We start from the raw sequence: 22,579 nt of genomic DNA on the forward strand, positions 1-22,579 counted from the left end.
AATTTCTACCTACACAGGTCGGGTTTGGTTTCCAACCCTCTCTTCTCGCTTTGTAATGAGGAAGAAACAATCCGTCACTACCTTCTATCTTGTCGCCGCTTTACTGCGGCAAGAAAAAGAATATTGATAACACCTTTTCGAAGACTTGGCCTGGACTTAACAGAACCTGTTAGTCTTTAGTTTCGGACCCGTAATTTGGAATTCAGCCACAGGGGTTCAAAAATTTTGTACAGAATCCAATCGAATGCCCTGCAAAATACTATCTTTCACCTTTTTGTGTACTTTTAAAGTACGGATTATTCATTCGATCTCATTGTACCGATATAATTTTAACCTCATTCTACGCTATACAGCGCTAAGTCCATAGATATTCGGAAATTTGTACATTATAAATTAGAATAATCCATCCATTTCTTGGCCAATCCTCCATAGTGGGTAGGAGCTACATACGTGATGGGAAACAAGAAAAGATTCACCGACGATTACGATACTACCTAATGCGAATTTCGAGCTGTTTAGGTGTTTTTATTTGCCGATATATTGTGGCAAAGAAATTGAAAAAAAATTAAATTGTGGAGTCTTACGTGCCAAAACCCCTTTCTGATTATGAGGCACGCCGTAGTGGGGGACTCCAGAAATTTCGACCACCTGGGGTTCTTTATGGCAAAGAATTTGATTCTGAACGACAGTGTCTCCTCGGCGCTGCGCCTCTGCTCGTTTAGCAGTTGCGGTAGGTGAGGCACTTCCCTCTTTTGCGGCGCTCATTGTTTAGAAAGAGCTGGCTGACACTATTTTGTATTACGATTATATTTTCACATGGTAGTGACAGTGAAGAACGACACAGTGTCGAAACTGTGAGTTACAGATTTAAGTCGTTACTGAGTGAACTTTTGCCCAACAAAACAAGCAACACTCAAACACGATAGCGACGAGCAGAGTCGAAGTTCGAGTACGCGTGTATTATCCGGGATACCTACACAAAACGTAACGTAAGGAAACTAGAACGAATCCAAAGACAGGCGATCTGGTTTGTTTATAAGAACTTTCCGACATTCGACTCTTCAACTGAACTAATGATGTCTAATAGTATTCCTACATTTGAATCGCGTCGAAAAATATTGCGGCACGACTTTCTTTCTTAGTTACTTAATAACAAAGTGGCACTCGACCCGGCAATACTAATAACGAGACCTCTCGCCAATATCACCAAAATTCTCTAACCCCCTGTTTTGCCCGAACCAACATGTTTAAGCACTCTTTCTTTCCACGCACCATTAATGACTAGAATGACTTGACTTTATAAAAGTTGTATCAGCATTGTTTACTGTATTGTTGCAGCATTTTGTTGTATTAGCATTGTTTTACTTCTGGTCACCTAATATTGTACTTTATCCACCCTGCGTAGACTTCTTGTCCGCAGTATGTATGAAATAAATAAATAAAATAAATAAAACCATGATATTATTGTGAGGCACGCCATAGTGGGGGACTCTGGATTAATTTAGATCACGTGGGGTTATTTAACCTGCACCCATGTAATGCACGGTAAGCGTTATACGGGCGTTCTTGCATTTCACCTCCGTCGAAATGCGGCCGCCGCGGCCAGGATTCGATCCAGCGCCCTCGGGCTTAGCAGTGCAACGCCAAGGCCACCAAGGAACCACTTCATTTCATTCTGCAATCCTAGGCTGCAAAGCAAAAACGCCCTCCGCATGTCCTCTCCCACCGGGCTTCCACACTTTCACATGGGGAAGTTCACTCATTCTCTTCTGGTGGTTATTCCGTTTAACAATGGACCCACTTGTAGCTGTGCTGGTCGAGTGTGTCGCCAATTACCGTCATGAGGAATGAACCTAACGACACTGCTCTTACGCCACATGCTTAAAGAGAAGCTGTACTGTCGGTACAACCCTTTCTTTTGCTCTCGCAATACTAGTATCCACTCAAAAAAGAGAGCTGAGAACGTGTGCTCGCATGTTTGGGCAGTCGGAATAATATGGGGAAACTAGAATTCCAGGTGCTCGAGCACCACAGGGCCGCAAAAGACACCTGATGCTTCAATTTGGCTATCCTTGTCTGGTGCTTTGTGAGTCTTCCTTTCCTTGACGTTTTTGTCTTCTCCCATCTTCGTGCTTAGCATGACAACCGGAGCAGTGGACCAGGTGCAGCCGATCTGCGGTATCGGTGAGCGAATCGCTTCTTGTGCCGTTCCAGATTTAAAAGCCGTTCACTTATGATGCGCTTCCCTTCGCGTGCTGACAGCGCTCCGTTCTTTAACCAGCCATTCAGAAAGCGGGTTCGAGCAACGCCATAGGGTATCCGAAAACATCTTATGCTGCTTCAGTATTGCATTAAAGACAGCTACGCCGACGGACACAAGATCTAGGACATGGTTCTGAAGACTAAAGAACGAAGCTGCGGTGACACGGGTGAATAAGCAAACTTTCAAAACGAAAAAGGCTTTCTCCCAAACCGCCCCAGCCCTTTCCAATTAAATTCACAGTAAGGGAGTTAAATAGACATCCATGCCACTCACTGAAGTGCACAGAGTGAAATATATTTGCTATTTATCGCCGTCACGTCATGTCCTGCTGTAAGCAGACTGAGTACAAGCAGACAGAATAACAACTACGCTCGCACGTTGTCGCTTGACGTTGTCTTTGCACGAGTAAGCACAGAAGCTATCTAGGGACGAGGTCGCCCGATTTATTCATGACTGTCCCAATTTTTGTATCTGTCCACCAACTAAACCACGCGTCTATGTGCTACTGTTTAGCATCAGCAAGCGTTAACACGTATACGAAAGCCAGTGACCATGACCGCTATCTAATGACCTCTTTATTTTCTGTTGTAAATACTGCAGATTGACACACGTTAAAGGGCCCCTCACCAAGTCTGGCCAATCGAGCTGACAAGTGCAGAGCATACATTGCGTGATCCCGATCGTGTCTGCAAAGTATTAGATCGCTACGCGCCGTGAAAAGATCTAAACTTTCAAACTGAGCGCCGTTTTTCCTTCTCCTCGCGGCCGCCGCGCTCTAAGCTGGATGGTGACGTAGTCGTGCCCTGCGCCTACGTAGTAGTGTCCGCAGTGTGACGTCGCTCGTGGGGACACGTGACTTCGAGCATTCAAGACCGAAGCTGCGGTGAGAATTCAAGAAACGATCTGTTATCTGTGCGACCTGTTGCTTGAATTGACGAATTGAAGTTTAGAGAAATAATAAAACGCACAAACGGAATGTTTGCATGTTTTTTGTTTTACTTCGCACCGCAGAAAGAAAGATGTACTTCCGCTTCATCTGCTTGTTTCCACGGTCGTGCGGACACGTGCGCAGGTACCGAAACTGTTTCTATTCTCTACCGTGTTCCAGCGCGTGATCATGCTCTGCGATCCGCTTGTTCTGCCTCGGTATTCGTGTAGCACTGAATGATACCGCAGGCCATGTTGTGCATAGCGTGCAAAATCGTGCGCTGCGCGAACGAGACAACAGGCTCGTGCGCCACGTCGTTAGCGGAAGTGCGTAGCATCTCCGCCAACGCAAAAAAAAAAAAAGAAATGAAGGCGGGACCTGTGACGAATGCGTCACGCGATCCTCGAGGACCGGTATCGGAGAACGCAGGGAAGGAATTTCGCTTGTGTAGGCTAGACGGGGTGAGTGGAGAGAGCGTCTTGCTTGGCAGTGGAGCCCGCCTGCTGAAATCATGGGTTCACGGCGCTGAAACATTTCTATCTCGGCTACTAATGAGCCGATTTGTAAACTTTTTGCGGCAGAACGCTCCCTAGAGGACACGTAGCAACTTCCAGCGTATAACCAAAATTTGCTATGGGGCCTGGTGAGGGGCCTTTTAAGCGACTGTGAAGATCTCGCAATACTTCCGCTTTGAGACTCGTGTGACTCGCACTCCAGAGCTATGTCGGCATAATGTAAGGATTCTATTGCAATGTTATTCCTTTCCGCGCTTCAAAAGTAGAACGAGCGGCGCTCCGCCTTCGTTATCACCGCGACCGGCCAGTCGTGAGTGGTGTATGTTAAGGAATAGATTCGAGCGAAAGGAATGCCCACAATATACCGGGTTGTTATTCTGGAAACGTTTATTTAAATCGAAAAGTAAAGAAACTTTCCATGCGCAGGAAGTGGACCTATTAGTGCGGGCGAAGAAAGAAAGGAGGAGGCCGACTGAAAAAAAATGCCGCCCATGTTTGTGTGGCCTCAAAAAAAGGAGCAACAAATGGAAAGTGAGGCGCCATCAGGAGGACGGCGCCAGTCGTCCAAGACCAGAAATCGAGGGGAGTCAGCGTTCTCTGGTACTCTGCTAGCAACGCCGTAGATAACGGGAATAATCCAGCAGCTGGCTGAAGGCGCATCGTGCATAGTGTGAACGCTGGGTGTCCATGACGACGCGCCGCAGTCGCGTGGCTTCTGCACGTGCGAACCTCCCACAGAGACGTAGGATCCTCCGGAAGAAGGTTCTGGAGCGCGGCAGCCGCCTCCGCCAGGACAGTGTCGATGGGGTTAGGGTTGCCCGGTACGTGCGGCCGAGTCTCTGAGGGGCAGTAAATAAGGTCCTGTGCCAGAAAGTCAGCGACCCCAGCGGGACCTGGCATTCATGCAAGACGGACAGTATGGCCAGCTTCGTCGGCGATTCGTATCGCGTGGTGTGCGGAGTACATAGCACCGTGCCGCTAGTTCAGCCAGACGCAGGCTTTAATGGAGGCCTGCAAATTCATGCAAATAGTGTTCTCAACGAAGGCAGTAAAATAAGGCTAATGGACGGCGTCGCATGCAGGCTGATATCGCAGCCAGTTCGACCGTTAGCGGACCGTTAAAGGCTGAGCGGTAGGAGGAGTGGGCCGGAGTGCTATAAAGCTTCAACTAGTACGCTGTGGCTGAAACTTCCTCACTTTGGGCGGCGTTGGTGTCGACAGCGTGATGTGGGGACAAGCGCAGTAAGATACTGCTTCATGCCACCTTTCGTAGGACAATTGCCACTCTGTGTGGTCGGCGTTCAAGTTTCGGGGAATAGGCCAAGTCCTTCGTCAGGGACGTTCTCGTGTATCGGGGAAAGAGGCCAGAATCGTTGTAAGGAGTGGTTTATGAAGAAGCGAGAGGATCGATGCTGCGACCGGATGTCGAGGTTCGTAGTCGGAGCTGACGTGAATGTTTCGTAGCCTCGGGTTTTGCATCGATCGAGTTTGTCTGGACCATTCGGGCGAGGTAGTCCAAGGGTGTTAAACGCGGAAGGCGGGGGAGAACCCTCATGGCTTCATGGTTGAGCGATTGAAGGTTTTTTTTTTCCATTGCTTTTGGGTGACATCGTAGAAGTTAGAGCCGTACACAACATGCGAGTTTAGTAGAGCAGTCGCGAAATGGTGGACAGTTCGCTCTTCATTACCGCCCCAGTTTTTGGACGCCATCTGCCAAGTTAGGTGGAGTATGTCGGTACCAGGCCGATTGATGTTGCGAAGCGATGTTGTGGCACCCGCATCTGCATCGATGTAGATGCTTAGAGCTGGAACACTCTTTAGATGGAACGTCTGCTCGCCATCGAAGGTGAACAGGAATTGTGAAGCAGAATAGGCTGCTTTCGCGCCCAAGGCTACTTGGTTTCTTTACCGAGAGGAGCGAGTCCGACCTTCTTTGGAAATGTGGCTATGGTGTCGAGCCTAACTTGAATGACATCGGATTGGTTCATATTGTGACGTCGGCCGCATACACGGTGAAGTTTATTTATCACAGCTAGTCGGATACAACTTTAGAAAAAAGGGGGTGTTTACTCCTCCGAAGCGGCGGCACACGAGCACCCACCAATGGGCGCGCACTCCGTACTAACGTCATCAGCCGGACGGTTGGTGAGCCCGCCGACGGAGAAGATGGCCGCCCGCGCTTCGAACTGGGCGAGGTCGCGTCAGCTTGTTTCAGCCCCTCGTCAGAGTGAATTCCAGAACTGTTTGTGATGGTCTATCATGCCGGAAATATTACTACGACCTTACGATGCGGCATTTGTGCCGCGTGCGTTTATTCTGAGCATGATCCGACGAAGGAACATTGCACCTATCATCGCTGGCGCTGCGCTACGCTTTGCCTGAAAACAGGATCCCGCGGCGACCGCTACGAACACACATCCTGTGTGTTTGTTCCATGTTGTTTTATTTCGCTCCCGAGTGACGTTACGACGAGAAAAGTTTTCCAAAGACTGGTGCCTACTGTTAGCGGCGGGTGTGTTCGTGTACTGTGTCACTGCGTTTTTCGTCGGACGGGGTGAAGGGATGGAGCAAAACCATTCTCAGGACAGATCAGAAAAGTGTGCGCGCATGAAACAAACCTATGAGTGTCTCAACGGAAAATATTTGCAGAAGAAGCCTTCAACGCAAAGATTTGTCGCCGTCAGCTTAGCGTGAACGATCATTGTCAGCAGTGAGATGGCCGAGCGTCTAGCGACGGTGTTCGAGCGTTGTGTAGCACCGCCGATTGATTGCTGTCCACCAGTGCTCACTGCACGCGCAAGCTGTAGCATGCGTGCTGTGAAATTGTGAAAACACAAAACCAAAAAAATATAAATTTTATGCTATTTAAAACCAAGAGTACTTATTTAAAACGATGAATGAAGCATTTTTGTACCTTCCTGCCTCGACCGTATTCTCGCCCCAGGTTTGTAATGGTTGCGATAAATGCATTGTTTTATATAAGTACTTTTTCAATAGCAACTGATTCATTTTAAACTTGGAAAACGAGTAGTAGATACGCCGTGTACATGTAAACACGCGCAAAAGCCATGCAGAGCTAATCTTTCTACTTTTGTCACTTGCAATGAAGCTAAAGAGCAGACGACGGGCAGCGTTGTAGAAGGCACAGGGTTATTTTTCTGTCGCTATCCGGCATGTGCTGTAGCACATGAAAGCTCTACTAAACCAGTCATCAAAATACAAAAGTCTTCCGAGAGTTACGCGTTTTAGGAGCACGATTTTTCGAGCGGGACTATGTTAGTCGCGGAGGAAATCGGCTGTCGCGCTTCGGTCATCTGGGCGGGTCCTCCCCTTTTTTCTAAAGTTGTATCCGACTATAGGCGCATCAGAGTGGTGCCATATTGCCAGAATGAATAATCCGGAATGCCTCGTGGCACTACACCACTTGTGATTTCCTAGTGGCTGTCAGTCAAGCGGCAATTAATTGGAACCACAGAGGAGGCCGCGTATGTATGCCAAGAGTTCGCCTGCGATACCAAAGCCAGCTGCGGAAGCTAGGATCACGGGCTTAGAGACGAAGTTAAACGCCTTGCGTATGTGCACCATAGCCAGTGGCTTCTCTTTCGAGTGATATGCCGGGTGCGTATAATGTCATGCGAGAGTACTTTACAAACTATATTATGTGCGGTGTCGATGTATTAAGCCAGTTCAGTAGGCATGGAGGATGTTGTTGCTTTCGACTACCAGTGAAGGCGAGTCAGAGCCATTTTAATGCGATTAGCATTCTCAGCCTACTCCGCCCACTTTTCATCTAGCTGCTGAAACGTCGCTCTCGCTTGCGAAACGAAACGGGTCCGACTGATAAAAGTTAGAGCACGCGCTCTTTTAGCTGACAATAAAAAGTTATGCTTTACGCCTGAAAAAAGTCTGCGCAATCGCGCAGTAGTTCATTCCCAGTCAGATATGCTGAACCCAAATTCTACAATGCCCGGCAAGACAAAACTGGCTGCGGCTAGGAGGCCGAGTTTAGTGGATCTTTCTTTCTTGCGTCCGAAAGGGTGCGCGCTGTGGTGGCGCTGTATTAATGCGACGAGCTGTCTCAGCCTACTTCCGTCGCTATGCAGATTGTACATAAAGGTGTCTTCCGCAGTACGGTGTGTCGCTACAGTGCTTGAATGCTAATCGCATTAACGTCGACAGCCATCGTGGAATGGATTCTCTCTGTTTCTAGGGGCTTTCTGACGTGAGAGGTCAGTAATATAGGTCAAGGGTTGCTCAGAACTGAAGGTGAGCTTTTGGAATGCACCAGGCTCGGACTGCCTTGCATACGACACCACGCCTCGCAACCTTGTCGACCTTCGACGAACTTCTTGCTCTCTTTAACCAGGTTTGGGGCAGTTGGAAGCTGCCTGATTCATGTAAGCTATTCGCGGTCATTATACCGCAAATGTGCAAAAGAAACTAGCAAAAAAGAAAGAAGTAAGGAAAGAAAGACAAAAGTAGAATAAGGAATAGATGTGATTGAAAGGAATCTATAGATTAATACGGCCGAGAATGTGTAGGCATTCACTAGTGACACCCCAAGAAAGCGCAGTCGTGTAACACTAGACATATTGTCCTCTGTGTGAACGTTAAAATAAAAAAAAAATTGCTCGTAAAATTTGCAACCTTCTTCTCTGAACATGCAATGCGCGTCAGCGCATACAGTTAGTTTATAAGTTAAACATTCAATGCTTCGAGATCGACTCAGCTAAAGAAAAGGTACTGATGAGGAACCATAATATAAAGATTAGATGCCGCTGCTTTGTACAAAGTGGTTGTACACTTTTGATTCCGTGGATTTTAAAAAGGGCATACGAAGTGGTTGCAGTGTGTTGATATTCTTCGCACAAATTACATGCGTGCCATGTGCATGTCGCATAAAGTGCCAAGATGGCCAAACCGCTGTCGACAAATCTCCTTTTAAAAGTGTCCCGCTGTTGGAACCTCGCTGTCTCACGGGAGTCGTGAACGTCTCAATGTTGACATCGTATACAATGGTGAGAAGTCGTACAGTCATGAGAAATATAAGGGGGAGTACTGCATTCTTTTTCGAGTAACGATTGCTCGTAATATCTGTATTTGAATGTGACGCGTTAATAAGTAGCGGGTAACTCTCCCGTCTAACATGTACTGGCATTGCGCACATTTATGCATGGCAACTGTGCTTAGCCTTTGCAACCTTTTGAAAGCACCTTCGCTGTTCTCATCCAGATTATTCAAGGAGATAAATTATGTTCAAACCTACTGTTTGCGCTTTGATAGCGTTTCAGGATGTAACGCTAGCGTACACTGAACTGCGTCGGTCCTGAACGATTAATTCTCGAGAGCTTGTAAGTAACTATAGCTAGGCGCGTTTTTAACCGGTTCGTTCGCTCTTCTTTTTTTTTTCAGACGGAAGAAAGAGAAAGAAGCTGATAGCAGTACGCGCATTCTATAATGAAGCGTAGCAAGGGCAACAAGCAGGACAACGAAAGCGAGGTCAGTCTACCAAATAGGAACGGTTCTTCGCATTTGAAAGCTGATTTTGAAACTGCAGCGCACAAACAACGAACTAATGGAGTTTACACAGAAGCAGCAGGCGTATGCGGCTTAGCGTATGTACTAGTTGTGAATTAGGGTGATCTATCCGGAATAGTAGGATTGCCAGACGCTCCAGATGCCAGTCGGAGGAAGCGCGCGCCACACAAACGGCGGATCGCTTTCCGGAGGAGTAAGAGCGAAGGCAGAGGGGGAGCTTCCTGTGGTACTCGACTGAATGCTGTCGCGTCACATAGCATCACGGCGCGTGAGCCAGACGAAAAAGCTACTAAAGCGACCACTACAGCGGCCGTCGCTTCCAAGACAGCCCTACGCGAGCAGAACAAGTTTGCAGCACCGTGAAAAAGCTGCTGTCACTGCTTGTATTTTGACTCGAAAGAACTCAGCGGGCCGCAAAGGAAATTAAGCAAACGTTTTCGCTTCGCCATCATCGTTGTGAGTTCGCAAAGCACAATCGCGAAACCAGCTGCAAGCTGCACAGCGCTCACGTCGTCGGTAAGAGCTTCTGGGTGCGCTCCCATGTGGGGCTTCATCGATCTGAAAGAACCAACTGAATATAGTCGTAGCGCCCTTTTTCGACCACTAGCACTGCAGATTCTTGATTTGTCTATAGCGCTCCGAAACGGCACTCAAAGATGCCACATGAAACAGCGTTAGCAACACTGCGTATGCGTACAACTCGAACTTGCGTAGGCTACATTGCACTCGATCGTTTGGGTTCTTTGGAGCACAGAGCTGACACCGTCCGCCAACTTAGGTTGTCATATTTCTAAAGTTAACCGTATAGTGGCTTAGGGAACACAGAGTAAAGAAAGAAGTATGGGCGCTAACACCCGTCCTTAAGATTTCATACGAATGCCACATTAATGCGCTAGCATTCCCGACACACAAACCAACTACAGAGTTCTCTTGAAGCCCTGGTGACACTTTTCATTTGAGGGCGAAGAGAACATTAAAGGGTTACACTTTTGGAATGACAGAGAAGACTTGGTAATTAGGCCAGAAAAAACGCGAGAAGGAAACACTGGCGGCGACACCTCCCATATACGTGCCCTCGCTGTGACGTCGTGGATTTTGTTTGTCAATAAAGAAACACAGTACACCGTATAACCTGGTACAACAAAAACAGCCTAGCAAGTTGCGATAACTTTTTTTTGTAGAAACAACTGAAATACAAAAAAGAAAGTTTTAATTAAGTGTCGTTACGCTCAAGTACAGCCGCTGAGGCTACGATGCGAAATCCGAGAAAGGGATGCTTGGAACGGCTCGGTGGCACTCTGCCACGCACCGAGCAATCACTCCGCGATGCACGATGCGATTCGGTGCAGTCGGGTCACCCGCGCGAAATGTGTCGGCGATGCGGCCCGTCGTGCAAGTCCCCCCAAGGAATCGCGAAGCCATGCCACAAACGCGCTTTGAACTACGGCTTGAAAATTACGCATTAGGCACTGGAGCAATCAAGGTTTCATAGGGCGGCTACCAGGTCGACAGCTGCTTAATAAAGCAAAAAAGCGAAACAAAGTATTGCGTCAGCAGTCCTTTAAGACGCGACTGCCTCGCTGTGGAAACTTTTGTTGCTACTATGAAAGTGTCGGGGCCATCCCTTCTGAGCCTCGTCAGGCTGCCGCTACAACGAATGTTGTCTATTTTGCAGGACGAGATCTTGGACGATGACGACGATGGCAGTCGACCGCCGCCCATAAAGGTCAAGAACATCCGAGTAGATGTGGATATCCCGAGAAGGAAAGTGGTAGAGACACCACCAAAGCTGGCATCGGTGCAAGTCCGGACGCCCAACGTCGAAATCCTAGTCCAGAAGCCGCCTTCTATATGGTCAAGACTGCGGGATATTTACTCGGCAGCGGAGCCTGCCGATGTCAAGGCGCTCGACGAAACACCGGTAGACCCGAAGGTCCCTCTTGCCGAAGTGGGGCAAGAGTCACCACCGCTAAGAGCCGGGGCCACTAACGATGCCCGCCCTGCTGCAGAGCAACAAAGGCCGCAGGCTCTTGGGAGCCGTGCCGATAGTGAAGTCAAAACGAGCAGCTCTGAATTGGGCACAGAAGAGCTTTCCGACGAAAGGCACACAGTTTCCGCAACAGAAGATTCGTTGAATGGCTACCAACCAGCATCTTCAGCCAGCAGATCCCCGAAAATAAGCATGCACGCCGTCGAGTCTGGGAGACGTCGCCGTGAAGCCACGATTAGAGCGCAAACAGATGCAGACAGCACAGCCGCTGTGCGCATTGTTGTCAATTCCGACAAGCACCTGAACTGCCGCTCTTATGGTACGTGCAGGAGGCTCAAGGATGAGAGCAATTATCTCGGCCTGAGCATCTTCAACGCTCTGCCAGAAGACCAGAACGTGTGTCTCTCCATTTACGGAATCTCATTCCTCGTTTCTCTCGTCGATCTTGATGCTAACGACTCAAAAGCCAGTTTCAGGGAAACGTTGAAGTTCGGTGCTCTAGTGCCCAAGGAAGGCGGCCGTTTGGCTTGCTCTTGCAAGGAGGTGGTAACGACACTGAGACGAAGGGCTGCAGCAGACACAGGTGAAGTAACTGTGAACACCGAAACGTACTTCCGCCCATTCGCCACGATTAACCAGCAGGATAGAGGGAAACCTTCAACAGAGAACGCCACAAGCCACATCATGACTGCAGAAATCTTTAGAACCTTCACCGAAGATCCGGCCTGCACAGTCTGCAATGACGTGCTCTTTAACACAGCCTGCTTTGAAAACTTGTGGAAATGCCCCTTCAGCAAAAAATCCACATACACAGGCAGCTTCTTCAATCAATGGACGGACAAGGTAAGCCCCAAGCAGTGAGCGAGCGAAGAAAGAAAAATGGGTGATATGGCAGCTCCACTATATACGGGGAGGGCGGTTCCGGAATGCTCTCTCTCTTCTCTGTAACAGCCTTGAAGAGATTTAATGAATGAGGAGAGAGTGAACCGAAAGGCTCGATTTTTGTTAATGACAGCTATATGAAGTCAAGAAAAGCGCAGATGCTATTAGATCAGGGTTTTTAATTGAAATGTAAAAACAAAAAGCAAAATGGATATAAACAAACGCAAAAAAGAAAAAAAAAGCCGCCAGATCTCAACCCCCCTGGGAATCGATGTTATGCAAAGTAGTGTGCGAGGAGCCGACCAAGTTAACGAAACGACCATGAGAGTACGAAGACGTAGGCGACTGTTTCATGAACTACATGACACGCATGTCATGACATTCATGCCATGACCGATCATTTATGTTCGTCATACATTTTCGTCATACTATGCCAATTTTGGTACGTACCAATCTAACGAAACGACCATGAGAGCACCAAAACGTAGGCGGTTAGATCGATAGATAAATAATGTCAAAGTGGCAAATGTTTGCCAGGAAATTCTTTGCATTTAAAAGAACTTACCGCCGGTGGGAGCCGACCTCGCATCTTGCCCTGGCAGTGCTAGTCAGAGCCACTCGACGCCCGAGCGGCGCTGGCTAGCAGTGTCAGTGCCAGATCCATAGTACACATACACAAGTACCGAGCAAGTGAACACGAGGGCGGCCGCCCGCGTAGCTCAACTGGCAGAGCATCTCACGCGTTAATGCTCGGAAGATGTGGGTTCATCTCCCACCAGCGGCAGGTTGACCGCTGAATGCGAAGCATTTCTTGGCGAACATTTGACACTTGACAGTATCTATATATCTATCTATCTAGTCGCCTACGTCTTGATGCTCTCATGGTCGTTTCGTTAACTTGGCGTGTAACAACATCGGCACAGTATGACAAGAGTGTATGACGAACATAAATGATCGGCCATAACATGAATATCATGATATGCGTGTCATGTAGGTCATGAAACAACCACCTACGTCTTGGTGCTCTCATGATTGTTTTGTTACGTGTAGGTACCAAAATTGGTATAGTGTGACAAGAGTGTATGACGAACATAAATGATAGGTCATGACATGAATATCATGTGTGTCATGTAGGTCATGAAAGAGCTGCCTACTTCTTGATGCTCTCATGGCCATTTAGTTAACTGTGTATGTAGCAGAATTGTCATAGTATGACAAGAGTGCATGACGAACGTAAATGATAGGTCATGACGTGCGTATCATGTAGGTCATGAACCAGTCGCCTACGTCTTGGTGCTCTCAGGGTCGTTTCGTTAACTTGGTAGGTTCCCCGCACACATAACATCGATTCGAATAACCCACAGGGCGTGGGATCTGCCGGCTTTTTTGCGATAACAATTATGTGAACACTCCAGGCGCATTTTTGCCGCCGCCGCGATGTTCGGTATGAAGTACGAAGGCGATAACACCGTCGCCGCGCGTCGTATGCTGTATGTGCGAGTGAAAGCTTGCGAGGGTCAGCCGACGATCGCGGCTCAATCGCGCGCGCGCAGAAGTAGAAAACAGGGAGGAAGCGCACCGTATTCCGTCGCGCGCGAGGCACCGGGGAGGGCAAGGAGGGATGGGGGCGTTCTACTCCGGCGGCTGCTGCGTAACGGCGCGCGGGCGCCCGTATATTGAAGGCGACTCGCGATGTGTACAAAGTGCGCCGAGTGCTGGCTTCGTATGCGCTGCGCTTTCGACGCTTCGTTCGCGTTGAAGCGAGACGCAGCACGAAGGCCAATTCGCTCGATGCTGCTGCCGCGCTTCTTCACTTCAGCGTTTTGACAGCGAGTTTCCGCGGTCATCGAGCGGGATGTGTTCATGTTTACCTGTGCGCACGTGGCACCGTGATTTTTACGTGTTAGCGAATGTTTACAAGTTTACACAGCCGATAAATATACTATCATTACTTCGTATAGCTGTCTACTAATTTGCTATCGCAATCGATGCTTCGTCTTTCGGGCCAAACTGCGATGTTTTTGTTCGTTTTCCTTATTATTTCTACACTTCAATTAAAGATTTTCGTTTATTTATTTCCAGTAGCTCAAAGGCCTCTGATTAGTGGTTGTAGGTGAGGGCCGTGGGCAACAGTTTGGTAGAGCTGAAGATGTATAATGCCTTCCTTGAAGTGGATGGAGCTCGTGTGGTACACGGCGTTGTCAGGAAGACTATTCCAGTCTTTCGAGGTGTGCACGAAAAAAAAAAAACTGGATGAGTAGCGCTCCGGGCTTGGGGAGGGTCTACGGCTTTATCGTAGTTGAGCCGGCTACAATGGCGATGAGCTGGGGTAATTGCAGATTGACGAGGAGATGTGTGATAAAAGTTATGAGAGAGAGAGTCAGTCGAACGACTTTTCGACGAAGTGAAGCTTGTTGAGAAGAATACAATACGGGGCTTTAGATTTGTCATTTTGCTATTGTATGAGTAGTTGGAGAGGATAAACGTAGGAGGTTTTTGAAGAAATTCTAGTGTATTTATCAGCTTAAATTAATTAGGGTCCCATGTCACTGAACAAATTCCTTTCGGTTGGTTAGAAAACTTTTGATCCAGTAGAGAACGAGTGGGTGAAAGGTAAGACGCGAAAGTTTTATGCGGAGTTTATGTCATAACAAACAACACCTTGCACTTAGCAAGAAAGGCCTTTCGGAAATCGTGTTGGTTTTGGTGGGGATAGCTGACAAAAAGAAGTTTTGCTACGTGTGAGTAAAATATATGTTTCATTAGTTTACAACACACGCAGGTGAGTGAGATGGGTCGGTAACTATTGGAGGAAGAAGAAATGCCTTGTTTTGGGGGGGGGGGCGATAGGAATGATCTTTCCCACATGTAAACATCATCCCCCATGACACCACTCCAGTTGACAAGGACTGCTGGAAAATTGTTGTAGGATGACACTACATACGTGTTACGTGCTTTTCAGTATGTTGCAGTTTACATTGCCGACTGCGGCAGGTGAAGATAATTTCAGATGTACAATAGCCTTCGCAATACCATTGGCATCGATTATAAGTTTTATTAAATTAAATTATGGGGTTTTAAGTGCCAAAACCACTTTCTGATTATGAGGCACGCCGTAGTGGAGGACTCCGGAAATTTCGACCACCTGGGGTTCTTTAACGTGCACCTAAATATAAGTACACGGGTGTTTTCGCATTTCGCCCCCCATCGAAATGCGGCCGCCGTGGCCGGGATTCAATCCCGCGACCTTGTGCCCAGCCACTGAGCAACCACGGCAGTTGATTATAAGTTTTGACATACAGGGATGATCAAAAAATGGAGTGTAGGGCAGGGTATCGCCAGGTTCATCGGTGAGAACGGAACATAAGGGTGTGTTCTGCACTTCTGATACATTTATGCTTATGTTTTTCTTGGGCTCATTGTCTGTTGGCTTCGTATAGTTGAACAGATTTAGCGGTTATGAATGACCAGAAGGGCCCGGAAATGTCTCACACACTTGTGCGCGCATCCTGAATTTTCACGATGCACACTACTTTCGGAATAACATCGGCATTCGCTCTGTTGCAAATGGGTCGCAAGCCCCAAGGGTAGCGTTGGCCTGGCGGCCTGGGGCACAACTGGAAGCATCCGAAGGTCCTGGCAAAGCATGAGTCGACTGCTAACAGAACAACTTGTTTATTCTAGCATCGCAAAAGAGCGGCCGGTCAGGTCGACCGAAGTGGAGAGACGGGAGAGCACGTTACTCGACAGAAGAAATCGGAGCCTCTCTCTTGGCGTCCGGGGGCAGCTGCTTTTATACTCTCGCAGCTGAGGGCAAGAAGGAACGTCTCGTCAGAGGCGCACGTGACGCGGGGCACGGACACGCTGAGAGACACGTTGAGACGAGTAGGTGACGCATCCGCCGGGCAGGCGCCGGTCAGACCTCCTCGCTTCACAGTTGGGGGAGCTCCTCTCCCCGGCTGCCGCGCTTTGACAAGCGTGGGCACCAACATGCACACACACGCACACACGAATACACGTGGCATTGAAACATGCCTGGACGCGCTTGGCAGGGAGGCGTTGCGGCAGCGCTGAACGGGCCAAAAATGTCCGCCGCTTTGAACGAAGCCCCGGCGTTTGTTGCATCCGCGCCGGCTATACCGCGCGTCGTAGGCGAAACGTAACAGCTCTAACTTTAATTTTCCCGTTCTTCCTCTAACTGATTGCCTGACTGATTGCTTTCTGCTCATTGATTTATCACCTTGTAAAACAACACGAAAACCTTGGATGACCGCTCGGCTTACCCGTCTTAGAGCAAAGAAAAACTATTTGCTAAATTTATCAACTCTAAAAAAACATTACTTCTTGCCAATTTCAAATATCTAAGGAACAAAATAAACATTGATATCCGGTCTGCTGGGAATGCTAACGATGATATACTCAACGTAGCACTTTAACGTAAACTAAAAGATAAATGAAGGTGTATCCGAATCAACTACTAAATGTAAATACTAGCTAGAGAATACCAATCTTAACCATAGAAGGATAAAAACTAAGCGATCCCAGTTAAGCCGCTTTTTCAATAAATTATCTTGCCAGGTCAGTGACAGCCTTTACATTCCTGTAATTGTTTTTGTTTTCCGCCAATTACAAACTCTTATTAAGTTTTAATTATTTGCTGTAGGACACATGTGGCAATTGTTAAAGTTAGGCTGAACAGCAGTGATATCATGTCTGCCTGGCAGGAATCCCAGCGGCACTTTCGTCTCATGCGTTCCAAAGCGTGTTTAAAAGTACATTAGCCTTGCAGTTACAATGCTTGACGCACGCTTTCGGGAAACGACGGTGTAGTGCTTCGTAGCGCCCGTTACTCAATGCCGGATATTTCTTGAGTTGCGATCGATCTCTGCTAAGTAAACATGACTTCTCTGCTGCTCGATTTCAATACAGCTGATGCACTAAAGAGAATAATCAGAACGTTAATTAGAAAATATATTTAGTTAGCTACCTGGACGTTCAATTACACGCGCACGTCATTCCTGTCTCTTAAATGCATCTGAAAAAGGCAGAACAACTTCATCTGCGCAAGTGTTGAAGCTCGGACGAGCTGGTAATGCTTAATTTCGGTGGTGCTCCCAGCGAACACATACTACTAAGGAAATTAGAAAGCTCCCTGGCTTCTAGAAACGAGGTGCACACCTTTGGCGACACCGTATTTCATGACAACGCGACAGACATACAAAGCTTTGAACCCGATTTTGTAGTCAGCACTCTTCCCCTTGGACTATCACTTATTTCCTTAAGTGTGTGCTTCTGTCACAGGCGATTTTCCAAAATATTTTCCAACTTATAATATATGGAGGTGTTTGTCGCAACTCTTCCCTTATCGAAATTCCCTGTTTGAGGGCCAAGCTTAAATCTGCTTGCCGAAAATGCAATACGTGGCCTTCCTACAAAAGAAGACAAAGGCAATACTCACTCGCTTTCGCTAATCGGACATTAATCTGTGCTTCGCAGCTCGACCACTCCTGTCCCTGACTTAAGTAGAAGGGCATTAATCTGCCGAGCTGGGATGGGCGGGACTGCGCGAGTATGCGAACTTTAAGCACAAAATGCTTTTAGCTCCCGTTGTCAGCAACCTTCAAGAGACCTTGAGCTAAAATCCAGAGCCGTTATTCGGTCACTCAAGGCGAGAATGGGACGAGAATTGGGCGAGAACATCCGGGCATCGTTGGGAGAGCAAAACGAGAGCATCCGTTCATTCACTCATTATGGTGTTCAAGGTCTTCAAATAGAGTTATGAGAAACCCCCCTAGGGGAGGGTATCGGAACCCGCGACCTTATGCTTTTCAATAGAACGGTGTAGCCAGCCACTGATCCACCACGACGGATAAATAACATTGTATAGGAATAAACCAGGTGAAGCTTACTGCAAGAAGAAAGTAAAACTAGTTGACTCGTTTTCTTGAGTTGGCAACTCAGGCGCGGTAGGAAAAAAATGTTTTAAATCTTCTTTGGATAGGAATGATGATCGGTAGCAGCTAAGCAACCTCTTGCATGTTTGATTAGCGAGCGCGCAGACTGGTTCCCACCGGCATTTATGAGACAGCTATGGCGTCAATGGACGATACCATGTCACTGGACGAGAGTGCCCTTAGAAAGGTAACCCGGCAGTCCTTCAGAAGTCATCGGCATAGCGTCTGTTTCGAGCTTATGGGACTCTTGCATTGCGCAGGGGGCGCTGCGAAAATGGTGCTAAAAAGCGCCCTCTATCCTGAACTGGGTAGTACCAAGCACGGTCGTCTGCTTCGGAAAGCACGTTTACAATATGGCCCGCCACTTTCGGTTTTGGTGTACCACGGCTTGCAGCGAATATCGGGCGCCGAAGATTTTTTCAGGGGTGGCACGCTGCGCAAAGGCAATAAATTATGCAACGCCGAATACGTGTACGCCGTTCAAGAAATAAGCGGCGAAGTTTTAGCGCGGTGTCAATCGCAATTGAAGCGAGTCGCGTATGAAGTTGATCTTCTGGTAAGGTTTGCACGCTGCTAGATTCAGGCACACAAACGAGAGGAAATGCTTGCTATAAATGAATTCACAGCAGCGATAAGCAGACATCATGTGTACGGAACTGCTCGAGCGCACGATCGTATGCGTCGCGACAGCAGCGGCCTTTCGACATGCCTCGAAACGGCGGGCCTCCTGCAATCTTTGTTGACTGCATGCCGCTAGACAAGTAGTTATGCCTGCACTGTAGTAGCTGCCATCTGTCCCTTTAGCAACCGATAAATAACTGTTGCAATGCATATGAGCTCGCAGTAATGTACGTGCGAATCGTGCTGCAGCGCGAGCTCGTGCGCTGCTCGCTTGATGTAGCTTTTAATGACAGCGCTCGAACATCGATGTGCTGCGATCAATACTACCTTACTGCGCTGCCTCAACGTACTGGCTTGAGGACAAGGATGAGCACATTTAACTCTCTAACCTGTGCTGCTAGTAGTGGGGTAGCAAACTGTCACCGAATCAGCCCGACCATTTGTGCTCATTTGCACACACCTGCTGGTCACTTCACCACTTCGCACCGGTCGAATTGTTAATTGTCGCTGTGGTCTGGTCTCGAATTGTTAATCACTAGCCATGCCTGCTGCTATGTCGGTCTGCCGTCGGAACTGTAGGTGCAAAAGACCGAATTTCAGAACGCAGATAATCAAGCAAGCTTCAAGACAGGCGAAGCAGTCAGCATGGCGCGAAGTTTCGCTTGCCCAGCGTGACGAACTGCAGCTATCCAGCGTGCCCGACATTGCGCTTCGTGAAGCCTTGAAGGAAAACGGTAGAATCTGATGTTGGGATTCAGGCCTTCTTGTTCATGGTAGCCCACGACGCAGAAGTAACGACGGTGACGCTTTTTCGAGGCTAAGCTAGGTCTCTCCGGATCAGCGTTGCCGATTCCTTCTGCTTCTAGCATTACGTCTCACGGAGAGTCTAGTTTTCGTTAAACTATAGGCTGCGGCTAGCTGGCACCATTGTCGGCGTGGTCTGTGAGAAGTGACGAGCATTTTCGCACTCGCAACAGCGCAGAAAAAAGTGCGAATCGACGCAAAAGTCGGGCTAGAACGTGCTTCGCCACCGCCAGGGTTCAATACTACCCAAGCTGGTACTACCCAGATAACGTTTCGCGCGCCGCCACCAGGCGCCACTGCTATACCTCAAACTCCAGCGCAAGACGCCCATTCGCTCACACTGCAGCGAAACATTTCCGTTTATGTGCACTCGTCTGCACGAATGACTTCTTCAGCACCAGAATGCTTTTAGAGGTCGGGGTCCTTGCAACTGGGCCAACACGCGGGGTACACAACAAATAGGATACATTTTGCTGTATACAGAAGCATCGCTGTCACGTATTGCACGGGGAGATATGTACAGAGCTCAAAAATTGAAACTCCGATAGGAACAAACACGTTCCTAATTCATAATTCATAATTGCGTGTAAGTGCGAATTGTAATCGCTCTATAGCCGGTTTCTCAGCATGGAGTAGTCCTAAGTGTACGTTTTGGATTCTGAATTATGCCGCTATTACAAATACAGGTGAATCTGAAAACTAAACGCATTGTAAAACTATTAAAATTGTTCGCGTCTTGAGCAATGTACAGAAACGGAGCAGCAAAACGCACATTGCGCCAACAATGTTTAGACGGTGCATGGTAATGGTAATCGACCCTTGGTTGTATGCTAGGGAATGCTGGTACATGATGACTTCGGATCGGCAGTGTCCTCGGAGAACCTGGGCGGAATCTTATAACGGTTAGCAATGGGAACCGTTCACATTATTGGTCAAAATTTTGCTTGCGTCAGAGGCCGTTAGAGACAGCGGGGTGGCATCGCATATTATGATCCCGTCACGCATCTGTCAATCATTTTCAAAGCGAAACCGTCGTTGGCTAAGAGCGGAAACTGCGAAGAGGTAGTCCGCATTGGGTTCCGTTGCTGTGGCTTGGCTGCTGGCTTGCGACCTTGACGGCGCGCGGTGGTCGCGTGACCCCGGAACCCCGGAGACACGCGGGAGTCGCGCGCGCGTGCATTGGTTGCTTCGGAGGCTATCACTTGTCCTTGTCGTCTGCTTGGCTTTGCTCTCTTTCGGTGTCGACCACTGCTGGAAGTGCGATACGCGTTCGAAGAGATGACGGATAATTATTTGCACTGCCCCTGCCGGCTTTCCAAGCAGACCTTTTGCAGGCTACGCTACGAACTGGACGAGACTCGGGTGCAAGCGTACCAGTGGTCATTCCACGCAGACGAAGACATTGCGCGCTGTGCTTCATCGCCACCGGCCTGCAGCTCCCAGAGGTCGGTCGGAAGCGAAGGATTGATCGGATTGGCCTAGATCTCTGCTGGCGACACTGTCCACGTAGTTGCTCTCGCAATTACTGTGTTGGCTTATAGAAGGGCTGGGTAAGCTTTCCAGTGACCTCCGCTTCGAAGCCAATGCCAAGGAGATCTCACCATGCCAAGGCATGGTGAGATCGAATTCCTAGCGCTATCGCCAGCGGGAATAGCTCGCAGATCGCCATTCAGCAATCAGAAGGGTTCAACCCAGGCTGGTCCAACGCTTCCTTCGTTCAGCCGATAAAGCTGTGTAGACAGGACGGGAAGATATTGTGGGGATCTCTTACTTGGCTGCCCTTTTTGCTCTATTTCAGCAGTGCCGTACTTTCGTCCTCGATTTCACGACACAGCGCGCACGGTCCGCACCACGCTCGTCGAGTTTATTTCGCGCAAGCAGTGCATGGCCCGTATATCGTAATGTTCGATTTCAAGTTCCAACGCTTCTATCACGCGACGCGTCGTGAGGCAGATCGCAGCGATAGAGGCAGCGCGGCGGTGAGCGAGTCATGTACGAGCCGATGACGACGGGCGAAAAAAAAAAAAGATTGACATAGTCCGTTAGTAAAGGTGACCCTAGGAACCAGTACACGGTTTTGTTGTGCTCGCTACTTAAGAAGTGCTGGCAGTGCATTCCTGGGGCGGGCATCGTGGAAGCTCCTGGTAACAGACGACATAGCACCGCACTCTACCAACCCAATTACGATTCCGATACCGCCTGTTGACTGAGAATGAAAAAGAATGACATTAATACATTACTTCAAGCATTGCGTAAACACCTGACATCGAACGTTTATACTTTGCAACTTGCCGTATAGTATTTAATTTATATTTTATATTTAATTAGCACGCGGAAACATTCTGCGGTTCCTCGACGACCTCGTCATATGAGGACGTGCATTTCAGAGGCGGCACCCTCTCGTCTATTGGTCGCGTCCTCCCCTTCCACCTCCGGCTTGGGAGTGGCCCATTTAGTGACGTAAGCGGCGAAGTCAACCGTTATGATTCCGCCCCAGGACAGCTTGAAGATGCGCCTGGCTAGCACCGTTCCGTGTCTCACATTACTCATCTCCTGCTAAAACAGCACGGAAAGAGCTGTTTTAGTTTTATTATTACACAAGAACATGTTTTGTGTAATTATGAGGATTTGTGACTGGATGTACAAATACGAAACGTAAAAAGAACCAGCGGGCCACTAAAGTTGGAGGACAGACGAAAGGCTTGCGCTCGCATTCGAACTCTTCGTCGTATGTTCTTTCTTCTCTTCGCTTCATTATGCATTGTGGGTGAGTAAACTTCATTGAAAGATGTAATATGGGTAAGCGAAAACCTTTTATGAATATCTTATTTTAAATATGCATTATCTGCTGAGCTATATCCACGTTTTAGACGAAGTCTCGTACAACACCAGCCAACACAAGCCTCGCACACCCATATACCAGCTGTGTATATTCGCCGTATAGACGGCAAAATAGATGGCTAAGCGGACAGCGACCATCTTAAGACTCGTTCCAATTCTCACGAAGACGTCAAAGTAGAACGTTTCGCGAAGACAGCATCAAAGTCAAAAACAATGCAGGCTACTTTCGAGTCCAAACAAGAT

At 48.2% G+C, this 22,579-nt stretch overlaps 1 protein-coding gene across 3 annotated transcripts in view; it reads left to right on the plus strand.

Annotated features, from left to right (window-relative positions):
* Positions 1–22,579, plus strand: part of LOC142585962 (plasminogen activator inhibitor 1-like) — a 48,798-nt gene that overhangs the window by 13,236 nt on the left and 12,983 nt on the right. For 2 of the 3 annotated variants that reach the window (XM_075697099.1, XM_075697098.1), the window contains exons 2-3: positions 9,119–9,205; positions 10,920–12,077. In XM_075697099.1, the coding sequence (XP_075553214.1) occupies positions 9,164–9,205; positions 10,920–12,077 (1,200 nt within the window). In that variant the 5' untranslated portion in view covers positions 9,119–9,163. Of the gene's footprint in view, positions 1–2,137; positions 2,185–9,118; positions 9,206–10,919; positions 12,078–22,579 lie in introns of all 3 variants that reach the window. The other variant, XM_075697097.1, reaches the window with a different exon arrangement.

The sequence above is a fragment of the Dermacentor variabilis genome, chromosome 6 (genome assembly GCF_050947875.1).
Source record: "Dermacentor variabilis isolate Ectoservices chromosome 6, ASM5094787v1, whole genome shotgun sequence".
Taxonomy (NCBI): Eukaryota; Metazoa; Arthropoda; class Arachnida; order Ixodida; family Ixodidae; genus Dermacentor; species Dermacentor variabilis.